The sequence below is a fragment of the Sander vitreus genome, chromosome 20 (genome assembly GCF_031162955.1).
Source record: "Sander vitreus isolate 19-12246 chromosome 20, sanVit1, whole genome shotgun sequence".
In the NCBI taxonomy this organism is placed as follows: Eukaryota; Metazoa; Chordata; class Actinopteri; order Perciformes; family Percidae; genus Sander; species Sander vitreus.
In genome coordinates, this window is record NC_135874.1 from 24,066,382 (window position 1) to 24,080,206 (window position 13,825).

The window sequence follows — 13,825 nt, forward strand, 5'->3', positions numbered from 1 at the left end:
TGACTTGACTTGAAATAAAAAAAAAAAACTAAGAAAAAGTAAAGTAACTGATTATTAAAAATACTCAAAAAAGTACACAAAAAAACGACTTTGTTACAGTAACAATAGTAAAGGCCGGTTTATACATTCTTCTATGCCGAAGATGTGTACCCTACGCCGTAGCCTGACATGCATCTCCCCAGAAAAATAACTACACATCACAGCGACACAGACCGCAACAACTGTAATGGGTCCGCTTGGTAGCATCGCATTTACTCATCCATGTCTCTCAGTGGCCTCTCCTTCTGCCTCAATCAGTTCAATTGTCATTCACACCATCTCCTCCGATGTCTTCTCTCTTTTCTGCCTTGCAGCGATTTCAGTAAAAGTAACTGTTGTTTAACATTTAGTAGCTCTAAGTCCAACATGATCTGCTCAGTCTGATGCAGACACACCAGCGCACAAGTATAAATGCTCCCAACGGCGTAGGCCACGGCGTATGCTCTGCATAGAGCCTATGTACAACTATAAATCAGCCTTAAATGTAATTCGTTCCTATGTTTCCATTTACTTTATTGATTATTAAGTAAAATGTAAAAGGTAAAAGATATTGCCTCATACACATACCATATAGTTGGTTATGAGTCCACATTGACTTTAAGTCACAGGACAAGTAACTTTATTCAGTAATTTATCATAATGAGTTACACGGGGCTACCTAAAGATGAGTCCTGTCACTGGTGGCAATAAGTTTAAATGATTTCACTGCACTTTGGTTGGATTTTCCAGTAAACTCAAAGCAGTTAAAATTTGTTATTAGGGCTCAATCTGGTTTGCATTTACTATTGCAAGCTACATTTATGAATTTCCCTGGACTGTGTGTTTGTGGCTCATTTCACATGCCATTGAAATGGATAGGTTTGCCTCACACCAGTGCCTGGCATCATTGCTGCCTCAGATCACGCTTGGTGGTTTGGTAGCATTCGGTTGTTACCCTCAAACATGCCAGCATACACTTCATCACCCTTGGAATTTTAATTTTTTTCTTCAGCATTCAGTCCATGAGGTGCTGACACAGCCGTCTATCAGACATGTCATACATCACACAGAAATCTGCAATGCCATCATATAGAATATTAACTCTTCAGATTTGTTCTGCAGACATCACGGTGTGGGTGTAGTATGGAGAAACTGGATTTCGTGAATTAATGTAGTTTTTAAAAAAGATTTAACATTCTTCAACTTCTTCAAATTTGGAAAGATACCCTAAAAACCGATCTTGATGCTGTCAGATATTATTACACTGTTAGGTGCATGGGGCTGCATTCTTCCTAGATGAGAGACAGTGTTTTTAGTGGAAGGTGGTTGCCCCTTCGCAATGGAAAGTAGTACCATAATGTTTAGCTTAGTGTGTTTCCTTGCAATCTTGGAAGCCCATCTTGGAAATTTTACACTACCTGTGTCTCGTGGTTAGTGTAGAACATGGAAGCATTTAGCATAATGTAGACAAAAGCTTTGTGCTGCTTTTTCTGATGGATGTACCCAGCATGAGGGTCAGTAGCAGGGGAGAAAGGGAGAAGCGGTATCCCTTGGAGACATCAGTGTCTAAACATTGCCCTGGTTTACAGTATTGTTCTTGGCCACAGTATATGGCTCTGGATTCCAATCCCACTGGAGGAGCATATACGTTCCAAGTCCTTAGGTCCAAAAAGTGCAAGGATATATATTTATTCAGAGGGATCAGCGATGCACATCTTTTACCTCATGAAAGGTGTAGGGCAGCTGGAAATGAGCAGTGTCTCTTGATTTATCTGCCAGATGTGGAGGGATTCATGCAGTACAGTCCACAATGAAGCATCTGGTAACTGCTTTGGTATCCCACTTTTATCCTTTGCTCACCTTTGCTGAAGTGACGCAAGGACTTTGAGATAGATTTCAAGGAAGGTCTACTGGAGCCTAAAGCGTATATCATTGCCAAGAAGATTGTTCCAAAGCACTTGGGAAGGAATATAGGAGGAAGAATGAAACTTGATTTCTGCATTGCATGTGGTCTTTGTAAACAACAGCCTATAAGGGCGTTTTCACACCTACCTCTTTTGGTGCAGACTTTTCAGTTTGGTCTGAACCAAAATCGCAGGTGAGAAAGGTGCCTCGGACCACGGTCCGGATCAAAAGACCAAATTTTGATCCGATCAAAAGAGGTGGTCTCGGTCCGGACCAAACTGAACCATGGTTCGGTTCGTTTGCAGTATGAAAACACTTTTTGGATGGTTCGGACTTTCGGATCAATTACAGGAAGCTCTGGCAGGCTATCTTGGTGTTATACGACCAGAGAAGCTCCTTTAAAGAACAGCTCAATGCTTAGTTTGTAGCCTACGTGAGAGAGAGTGTGCAGACGGCTGTCGGCTATCAGAGCAGAATATAAATCAGCAGTTTACTTGTTAAGTGGTTGGCCTCGTAAATGTACAGTGTAGGTCTCCGTTTGTCTCTGAATAAATGCTCCAGAAAGAAAGTTCCTGTGTCTTGCTTCTCAACATTACAACAAAACAAAAAGAGCCGCGGCAGTGGGGGAGAGCAACAGTCAGCTGAAAAAACTCAGACACAGAGAGAGGATACGAGAGGACGGGGAAGCCCGTCTACAAACCATTAAATTATAAGTATCTGGAGACGCAGCTCACGTATGTGATGACGGTAGGACGTAGTTTTGTCACTTAGAGATCTTTAGTGTGCTTGCATAACTGCAGTGTGAAACCAAAACTTACTGGATCAAATGTAACGATGTAACAAAAACATGAACCTTGGTCCTGGACTTTTAGGTGTGAAAACGCCCTAAATTGTACATGACTACTTGCAGTGCTAATGTTATCAGCTGCTCATTTGAGTGGTTTATGTAATGTTTCCAGTTAGGTATCAACAACCTTTTAGGTTTCCTTTTGTTTATGCAACTCTTGTGGTGGTTTATTAGTTAAATATTATTTGTGCACTTAAACATTTTCAAGTTTTTCATATTACTTTGTGAACTGATTCAATGGTTCATTCCTCATATAGACACCCAGATATTGAGAAGCTGGATAGCATTGTATGATCCTTGGATCGTGAGCTAGCTTGTGGTATTGTGCGGCATATCACATGTAACCTCCAGGCCACAAAAATCACCAAATATTTATTGAGGCTTGTAGCTTGACACCGGTCCTTTTTAAGACGACGGCACGTCTCCTGACGATGTGGGGGGAAACCCTGCATGGTTTGGAAGAGTTTGTGGTGTTGAGCCCGCAGTCTGGTATTGCAGTAAGCACACCGCACACCACTATTACTTGACACGTATGCAAATTAATCTTGTATGGAATTGTTTTTGTCATTGAAGTTCAGAAGCTTCAACAGAATGTTCTGACCAAATAGTCTGTGACGTTTGACTCCTCAGTCACCACTGAGATATGTATAGTTTTAATAGCATGGCTAACAGCAACAGAGCTTATTCTCACACCATATTTAAGATTGCTTCAGCAGAATATTACATATCTGCATTGTATTGGATTGGCAATACATCACTCAGGCATCAATCACATCCAATTGTACCATGACCCTGACAAATATAGGTAGTCATTTTGTATAACTGCTTGGCCTTTGGGTTTTGAAAAAGCTTTAGTACATGCCATGACTGATGTAGGCCACACGGGTAGAGTACACTTCATGTTCTGTTATGTGCTCTCTGCACTTCTTCACATGGAATTAATATGTATTAATTCTTTTATGTTATTGTAGAAAAAGGAGACTAAACATCCGTTAGTTATGGGTCATGTTCGAGGAAGTTGTGTCTGTTAGAAGACTTGGGCTGCCCACCTGACCACAATGCAAAGCCACAGGGCGTCTCAGCTCATTTACGTTCTCAGCTACTCTAACAGCACACGGAAAACACATGGCTTTGTCAGGGCTTCCCAAACCCCGGGTCATGCTCCATAGCATTAGGAAAAACAATGTCATCATGGGCACAATATGTGCGCCCCCCCCCCTCCCCCCAATAGTGGTCTCCATTTAAAAAAGGGTGTTTGTAAAGAGTTTTGAAAGATGAGCTGGTCTGTGTGTTGCATAGGCAGATTCCAAACCGTTTAAAAACATTTATCAGTGAAATTCTGAGAGCTGCTGTAAAGCTCGACCTGAAGTCTGTAATAATAAAAATATTGTTATACTTTATTAATCCCAGGATCTCTATGAGAGACTCTGCTTTACTTAAAGTCACTACAGCAGGACAGGTGTTAGTTTAAAATGCGTTCAGTGTCTTTATCTTCCCTTTGACAAAGTGAGAGCCCCACACTCCTTTTTTTTTTTTCCTTTTTGCAAAACGATCTGGATTTCTCGTTTTTTGGAGTTTGGATCTCGGCTTTTAGATTGGCGACAGGATCGTATTACAGAAAGAGCTACAGCACAGCACTGTCAACATGTATATAAGACCGGAGGGATTGTAATGGAAACTCACACACAGAACGGCCCTTCAGTGTCTCTTTTATCTTTTAGTCTGCCTCAGTTATCCTGCTCATTCACTTAACTCACTGTCTGACACATGCTATCAATGTGAAATGACATCCTGTTCTTGTCTTATAGTAAATGTATCTGTGATTATCCCTGATTTAGTGTAAACAGAAATGACCGCAAATATGCGCTTTGCAATGTGCTTCGGTCCATTTACTTTACAGTTGCCCTTTGCCACTAAAGCATTCCCTCGCAAATTCAATATGTTTAATAGGGCAATTAACTACGTCAATTAGGGGAAGAGAGACAGCGAAAACAGAAGAACAGAAACAAATTACTTACCCATATGTTAACACAGTATTACAGCCACAAGAGAGGCATAGCAGTGACCCAAAAAGCCTCCCTCCTGTTGCTTCACACAGTTCCTTTTGAAGTGTATTACACACAGTATGTCCCGTCTTAAGTTAAGATTATCTTCTGCATACAACTCAATGACAAGTTTATCAATGAAAGAGCTATGAATTATGAATGATTTGGACTCAAAGAACTAACACTTTGTTTGTATAAAGACAACTCAAAGTGTTTACTGTAACATCCCTTTGTGAACTAAAATCACAGCTATGCCAACAAGCTGCTGCATTAAAGGGAAGCTCCGCCAACTTAACACATGAAGTCCAGTTTACTCATCATGTGCAGTAAGCCTGAGAATACAGTTGTTTGATGTCTTCTGTGGCTGTGGAGGGAGCTTTCCAAAGTTTGAAACAATATGCCTGATGATCATGGTTTTCTCAGCTTGGGCTTGGAGACTTAAAATGTTTGAACCGGAATCAAGGTTCACTCAGTATCTTGTATCTTGATCACGATTCTAAACAAATCTAAGGTTGCTTTCACACCTACCTCATTTCGTCCGTTTAAAACGAACCCTGGAGCGTTTGGTCGGATAGTCCGGTTGGTTTGGGCTGGTGTGAAAGCTCATCCAAACTCTGGTGCAGATCAAACAAACAAACTCTGGTCCGCTTAACAAACGGGGGTCTCGGTTCGCTTTCAACTGAACTAGAGTTCGGTTTACTTCGGGTGAGATCGCAATCCGACCCAAATACAGGAAGTGAACCAAAAACAGAACATTTACTAGCCTGCAATTTTAACCTTGCACACAATTAACAGACTTATATATGATTCAAGGGATGATAACTTTCAGATCCATAAGCTGTTCTGAGCACACATCGCTGGTCGTCTGTGTGACATCATCATCTCTTCTTCACTTGCTGTCTGTCAGCTGCTGTTTTTTTCACCTTCTAAAATATTAGAAACACTAAAGCAGAACCAGAAAACCCAAGACGTTATAAATTTGGTGTTGCTCCATTATGTCTGGGAGCAGAAGTGTCGGCGAGTTTCGGATATTCCTTCCAATAAACAAGCGACCGTCTCGATCGCGTGACGTGTTTACAGTGTTTGGTGCGTTTGACAAAGTGCAGTGTGAAAGCAAACTGAACCATAGGTTTGAAAGTGCCCTAAGGGATGAAGATTGTTTTTATTATGTGTTTATGTTCAAAATAATAATTGGCTAATGAATGGTCAATGAAAATCAGATTTTGTAAATTCATAAAAATCAATATCACTATCAGCCTAAAAAATCCAGTATGAGTCAGGCTGGTTGCACTTTATTGGGCAAGACATATAAACATCTGTTTTGCGTGACAAGGATTTAAACAAGTAGTAGATATTGTCCTGCCGTTTTGACATTTACTTTAAAGGTTTTACTAACTGCCTGCAGTAATGATAGCTCTGCTTGTACAGTACATATGTGGTCATACATGAAATGTTGAAGAACAGGAACAAACTGAATGGTCGCTTTGGTCACTTTATCAAGTCATGACATTAAACAAGCCAGTCAGTTCCATTGTAGAAGACAATTGTCTATTCTGGACTCATAGAGAATCAGTTGACACACACTTTCAGCACTTTGAAGTCAATTTACCAATCACATTTAAGCCAATTTACCATTCACATATACAGTAGTCTTTGCCAGACCTTCCTCCACAGCGCTGCGGAGGAGGGTCTGGCTAGTCCACACAGCAATACTGGGATGGGAGAAAAACTTGTCTGGTTTATCGACATTTCTTTAAACCAATCACAATTGTCATGGGTGGCACTAAGCACTGGACGGTGCCACGGTGCCGCTGCAAAATAGCCTCGGGAAGGAACTTGTTTTGGTGGAACGTGCACGTTCAAAGGTTGTTTTAGTCAGATTCAACAGATATTATAGCTAGCTGTCTGGATTTACGCTGCAGAGATCTGAGGAGCAGTTAACCATAGTCCTCAAGAATCAACCGGAGTTTAGAATGCCAACACAAAGAAAGCGAAAGGTGAGGGACATCTGGCCAAAAAGAGTGACATACTGTGGAATTTCTGTCTCTCTCTCTCACTCTAGCAATCCCAGAAGTAAAACGTCGTGGATATAGACTAATTCACCTATGAATCACCATTAAGTACTCATTCTTATTTGCAAATTGTGTTTAAAAATGTCAACTTTAAATGTCTTTCTAGGATTTAAATCGTTACAGTGCATAAAAAAGGATTGATTGAACATTGGTTCAAGTAATTTTGGTGCTGAGTGTAAACATGTACTAATGTAAAGAAAATATATAATTTGTCTTTTGAATGTAGAAATGGGGGGGGGAATTTTTTTTTATTCTCCGCTCTCTCTTTCTCAGAAGAGTTGAAGAAGCAGTTGGAGATGCAGAGGAGGCAGAGGGCAGCTCATGGTAAGATCAAACTGACAACTGGCATATTCCCACAGCAAAATGTTAACCATGTCTTTATAGTAGGATATTAGAAAATCCAACTTCATCTGTTCACACCAACAGCTAAACAATGCATGCATGCTTAATGCAATTAAATGCATCCTATGCAAAACCTAATTTTAGCCCATTTCAGACCAAAAATTCGCGACGAGACTAAACTGTTTTACAACATTGCAGGGAAAAGTTGCAGCCGCCTGAACCGACCCATCTCAGCTCGGCTCAAGCCAGCTGATGGTGTCGCTGCGACTCAATTTGTCAAGTCTCCAGAGGCTGGTTTTAGAACGTAAGGGACGTCACCTGTTCCAACAGCCAATAGAGAGCAATGTCAGCTTGTAAAGGCAGCTACAAACTGTAGAAATGAAATGATCCTTAATCCATTTTATTTTTTCATGTTACTGCAAGCGCTGTACATGGTCGAGCGAGCTAGAGAGTGACTGAAGAGAGGGAGCCGTGAATGAGAGAAATAAAACGTCGTTTTCGCTGATTCATCACTAGAAATGCAACTGTAGCAAGCGTTACTTAGTATCACTAACGTTATCCACATTCATATTCAGACACAACAAATGATATATCCAGCTACAAAAAGCCTGAAAGTCTGAAGTTAGAACGGAAGTACAAAGAGTCGTTCCATTGGTGATGATACGCCGTCTCGGCGCATTGGTGTGAACCGGCAGGTTTTAGAACGCTGCAGACGGGTGGGTTGCAAGTAGTTGCAAGTTTCAACTTGTCCCGTCGGGAATCTTTCTTCTGGACTGGGGGGACTGAATCCAGGTTTACACTCTGACTTCAAATTCAGGCAGTTGGCTCCTCAAGTATCAACTGAAAAGATATACAAAGCTGTCAAATGGAAACTCTGTTCTTCATCTTTTTGATATTGAACTCCTTTCAGAGTGGGGCAGGGAAACATTGTGAATCCATTGTGGGAGCTCTTGTCCTGTACATGTGCAGCAGTGCCCACTTCAAAGCCTTTGCAGTAGTCCTCGCTGACTGAAAGCTGAGTGACCAAAGACTGGGCGGCACAATTCTAAGACTCCTTCATTTACTCTTTTCTGACTGTTTTGATCAGTGACACAAAAGCTTTGATGAGGAAATCTGGTTGTAAAGCACACAAACATCTCCCTTCAGTTCAGGCGCCCAAAGGCCTTTCTTGTTGTTTTGAGTCCCGCATCAGAGAACACTTCACAGTGCCTGGCTTCTATTATCCAGGGCCAAGACTTGAAAACATTGTCTTTGAAAGGTACACAACACATGCTCACTAGCTTCTGGACTGAAAACAAAAAAAAGAAAGAGAATATTATGAATGTATTTGTGATTTTATCTACAGTATGTCCACATTTTGTATCCATCTTTAAAACATTTGCCATGCCTTGTGCCTGTCCAATTCTACCATAGGTGTAATGGGGATTCACTCAGAGGTTGAGGAGGTCGACCTGGTGGAAGAAAACCTGTGCAAACACATTGAGCAAGAAAAAAAGGCGTGAGTGTAGTAAAAGTGCATTTATGTATTACATACCAAATGGTTTTTTTTTATAGTTTCTCCCAAGACACTGCAAAGATTGATTAGACACAGCAGATGCTGTGTGTAACGTGGACAAAAGATGAATTTGGTGCTGCTAATATCCCCATGTCAGTTACAAGAGCACCATTGACCGTCTGAAAGCGCTGGCGACAGAGATTGAGCACCTGCAGCTGTTGTCGGAGAGGGCAAAGGTCAAGATCCAGAAAGACTTCCAGAAGTGGTGGAGCCAGGAGGCTTCCAGCGCGCAGGTGACGGCCCTTCATTTTCTCTACCTATCTATGTGACAACACCACATAAAGCTTCTGTAAGCATGACGTAATGGCAAGGCTACTGTGTCAAAGATATGTTTCTGAAATTAGCCAGGTAGGCAGTGTATGTTCATTTTTTGTCTCTATATTTATGGATGTTTTCTTTCGTGTGTTCTCTGAATATTGGCCTCTACGGACGCATTAGTGTGTGCGTGTAAGTTGATACGCATGTGTCTCTGACTTTGGAGGCTTTTATGGCACCAGTGTGACCCTTGCAGCCTCTGTTAAGCATCATGCTGAATGGGCCCTGGTGGGAAGATATGTAGGAGGAAAATACACGGAAACTCTTTTTTTTACAGAATTCCATGTGACCCAAACAGGGGCCTGGAGAGCAGCTTAGAGGCAACACAGCAACAGCATCAATACAGTCTCAGCAGTTAGAGTCCTAACAAGTACAACATGTTCATGAGGTTTCTCAGCAACACTGTGGGGGATAAGAAGTGAGTCAGTGTTTATTTCAGTCCCAAATAATAGTTTTGTTGTTTGCGCCTAAATACTCAGAATAATTGTACAGTATAGTGGAAGACAATGTTTGCAAAAGCTTGGAGAGAAAGATGAGTTGAAGATCCCCAAGCTAAGAACACTTGCAGATAACTAAAAGCCTCTGGTCTCACACACACTTGATGGCTGTGCACATTTCAGAAACCAACCCCAAAGAAGATGTTAAGCATCCACATCTGACCAGCAGACACTGCTGGCATTTACACTTTGGTTTTGATCTTATGAATGGAGAACAATATCTTTTGGGAATTTATCACTGAATGACACATGGAAAGAAGAGGAAGTCTGACAGACAGACCTTACATGTGCAGTTTTGGTCTTCCAAGCAGGATGCAGGCCATTGGTTTTCCCCTGCCAGTATACTTGTATCTTACAGCTCGGTTCAACCATTTATTGTTCAGTTTTTGGAAAACAGGACACATGTAATGAATCAAACTTTGAGTAAGAGACAACACAAAATACCTGAGGTCTTCTGTTTCCCTCTAGCTATAAGTTACATGTGGCCATGTTGTGTTTAACTGTCATCAGTATGGAATGATGATTTTTGCTGAGAAGTATTCCAGAAATAGTTTAATAATGTCTCAATGATTGTGACTAGGAGTCAGAGGCCACAGCCAGATGTCACACAGGGTCGCCAGCTTCAGAGCCGTCTTCACCTAGCACTCCGGGATTTCGGTGAGACACATTTTGATGATGATGACTGTTTTTTGTCTGTCCTTCCATCTCTCGCAACAGATGAATGTTGGTGAGGGACGTATGTAGACCTATTATGTTTATTTGTTTCACACATAAATACAAATCACATTGAACAACACATGTGAGGGTGTGATGGAAACCTGTAATGGCTTATGTGAAAAACCACACCCAAAGGACATACCAAAGGTAAAATGTAGCAATACAAAATCACCAGTACAGTTTTAAGTATTGGTGTTCAAAAGTTTCATATACAATTAGTGTCGAAGTATATTTAACAATAGAAAAGTGAGAGAAATAAATGCAGAGAAACAGAAGTAATTGCCGTATTTACGGTATAAACAACGGTTTCTAAGAGTGATCATTTTTATACATAGAAAATGACATAGAGGAAATCATTACATGTACGTTTTCATTCCACAAGATAACTTGACCACGGGATGTATTAAAAGCGTGTTTACCTTTTTAGATGTGGTGGCATTTATTTTGAGTCTCTGCTAAGTTTCAGAAACCAGTCGAGTTACAAGGAAAAACATCTTCCCATCACTGACTCACTTCTGCTCAATTCATTTGGTATTTTTACCCTGTCACCATCTGTTCTTAGATTAACCCTCTGAGGTCTAAGGGCATTTTCTCGATTTTTACATATCTTCTTAAATTCATCTTTTTAAGGTATTTCCATATAACTGATTCCCATGTGTTTCATATAAAAATGTTCACAACAAACTCTGCTTCCTGCATAGTGATGCCCACATTTTTTTCTAGAGCAATGTGTAAAGAGATAATTTGGCGCTAAAGCTGAAACGTTGATGTTGGCTTTTTGAAAGTCCTCAAATCGCTTTTGAAAACAAACCTTAACTTATGATGTGTTGTACGAATTGTTTCGGCGCTTGAAGTGAGTTTACCAAGTAGTAAGTCTTAGGTTATATATGATTAAATAGTAAATAAATGTCTGAAATCAAATTTTGCTTTTTGAGTAGGAGTTTTGTCGAACATCGTTTGGACGCGCTGGTGCGTCTTTCGTCCTCAGAGGGTTAAGGGCCAACAACCTGCAGCTCCTCGGTGCTCCTTTCCACGTAACAAATATTGAACACATTTTGAAACGTATTGTCATTGTGAATTGTTTCGCTTTACCAACCATGAGGATATTCGTAGGGGAGCTGTGGACACAGGTGGTATTTCACATCCCATCATGTCTGCCACAAGTCTGCCATGACAACATTAGGACGTAGACATTGTTATATATTCACAAAAAACAATGACCACAATATTCGCTGCAAGACGTGGCATTATATTGCAAAACATTAGGCTGTGTAACTTACGTCTTACATAACAAATTATCGACAGTTATAATATTTCAATTGAAATCAACTCGGTAACTGTGGCTACTCTATTTATCAAATGTATTTATCCAACATCCAATGTATTTATCCAACATGCTACACAGGACAGTAGTCATAGTAGTCGTAGTCATGTTCCTGCACCAGCACTGCTGCATCAACACACTCCATTCTGTCACCCTTCACTTACGCCACATCACAACCACTTCTTTGTAGCCATTTGAGTCTGCCGTGGTTTATTTTCTCCCCAGTTATTCCAATTAAATCCAACGGCACTTGTCACAATTCAACTGAGTCCCCATTTAGAGTCTAGAGATATGTGTTACCTAGGGATTGTAAGAAGGTATTAAAAAGGTTTAGTCTTAAATATTTCCTCTTTCCTGCTGTAGTGAGTCAGACATGTTTTTGTATCTGATTGTGAGCTGTCAGGACACGTTACAAACCTAAAAACGAAAAGTTGGATTGTTCATGCAGGAGGTTGTTGAATCCTTTTTGCGGGCTTCCAGTGAGCACTGTCAGACGTGTAGCAAGCACTGTCGCTACAGCAGCTAAGAAGCTCATTGTCTCATAATTAGAAAATGTCAATTAACTGAACTTGAATGAAATAATAATTTTTAATTCATCGATTCATTTGCTTACACTTGTCAGCTTGCATTATATGATTAATTATATCATCGGGCATTATTGTTATATACTGCAAGGAAGTAAATGTGATATAATAACAAATCATTATAGGCCATATTGTTTCTAATGGCTTTCTATCATGCTTTCATACTGAAACAGGCATTACATTGTGTTCTACGTGGTATTAAAAAGATCTTAAAAGTCTTAAATGTAACTTGGTCAACCTACAGATACCTTGTGCACAAAATGTTAAAGAGTGCAAACTACTTTTCATTGTTGCTCCCTCTTGTGGTTAAGACAAGCACATGTATGTGATGATACTGAGAGACAAAGACAATCACCAGTGATATACAGTGAGTAATGTAGAGGCACTATATGAGTTTCATATGGGCATCATGCTGTATGGCACCTACAGATCAAGATACAGAATAACTGGAATTATGGTGTAACAAAATATTTCTGAAAAGCTCTCCTAACTTGTTATACAGGGCACCTGGTCTGAGCAGCAGTGTGAGAGAGTGTCCAGCAGGCCCATACCCAAATCCGGACTGTTCCATCGCTGTTCAAGACCTCAGGTCAGCCTAGCTTCACTTAATCTCGTATTTGTTTCAGATGAGGTACTACCGGATTATGCTGCATGTCACACTTTGTCCTCGTCATCCTAAAATTGCAGTTATTGCATTTCTGTGAATTTCAGAAGCTTCCTCCCCAAAAGTGTACCTCCCTTGACGGCTGTCCCAGCGGGGCGAGATAAGTCCCTGGATGGGAGGGTGACTGACTTCACTCCTTCATCTGAGTGGAGGTACATGGATGGGGTGGCTTGGCATGTGGGAAATGAATTAGTCTTGCATTGCCAGATCTTCCCCCACAGCGCTGCGGAGGAGGGTCTGGCTAGTCCACACAGCATTCTGGGATGGGAGAGAAACGTGCTCTGGTTTATTGGCATTTCTTTAAACCAATCACAATCGTCTTGGGTGGCGCTAAGCGCCGGACGGCGCCGCTGCAAAATAGCCTCAGGAAGGAACTTGTTTTGGTGGAACGTTCAGATGTTGTTTTAGTCGTGCAACAGAAAACTCAGATTGGACAGATAGTCTAGCTAGCTGTCTGGATTTACCCTGCAGAGATCTGAGGAGCAGTTAACCATAGTCCTCACAAATCCACCGGAGTTAAAAAAAAAAAATGGAACGGAACAAGCGGAAGGTAACGGTCATTCCGTGGGATTTCCGGCGGTACCTGAACAATGCTAGAAATGAAACGTTGACTATATAGACTACAAAAGAATTGATGGATTTGGAAACAACATATTTAGTTTTTTATGACTTGATAGAACCTACATTGACCAAATGTCTAGCTCTCTTGGCCTTTCTCTATCAGAAATTAAGCACATTTGACATGCTGAGGAAACCCCTGCGATGAAGATTTGCAGATCTTTATTTGCAGATCTTTATTTGCAGTTATTATCAGATAAGGCGTCTGAAAAAATGGCAGACCGTAAACCGAGTTAAAACTGTGAATTGTGTATGTCCACCACTATGTGTACATTATGTATTCACAAATGCAACTTTACTACAGTAGCATGTTCCACATGTT

At 40.8% G+C, this 13,825-nt stretch overlaps 1 protein-coding gene across 1 annotated transcript in view; it reads left to right on the forward strand.

The window, feature by feature from the left end:
* Positions 1 to 13,825, forward strand: part of kif6 (kinesin family member 6) — a 69,894-nt gene that overhangs the window by 53,735 nt on the left and 2,334 nt on the right. Inside the window, exons 16-21 of the mRNA XM_078278268.1 lie at positions 7,161 to 7,211; positions 8,643 to 8,727; positions 8,882 to 9,023; positions 10,177 to 10,253; positions 12,724 to 12,810; positions 12,933 to 13,037. Of these exons, the coding sequence (XP_078134394.1) occupies positions 7,161 to 7,211; positions 8,643 to 8,727; positions 8,882 to 9,023; positions 10,177 to 10,253; positions 12,724 to 12,810; positions 12,933 to 13,037 (547 nt within the window). The remainder of the gene's footprint in view (positions 1 to 7,160; positions 7,212 to 8,642; positions 8,728 to 8,881; positions 9,024 to 10,176; positions 10,254 to 12,723; positions 12,811 to 12,932; positions 13,038 to 13,825) is intronic.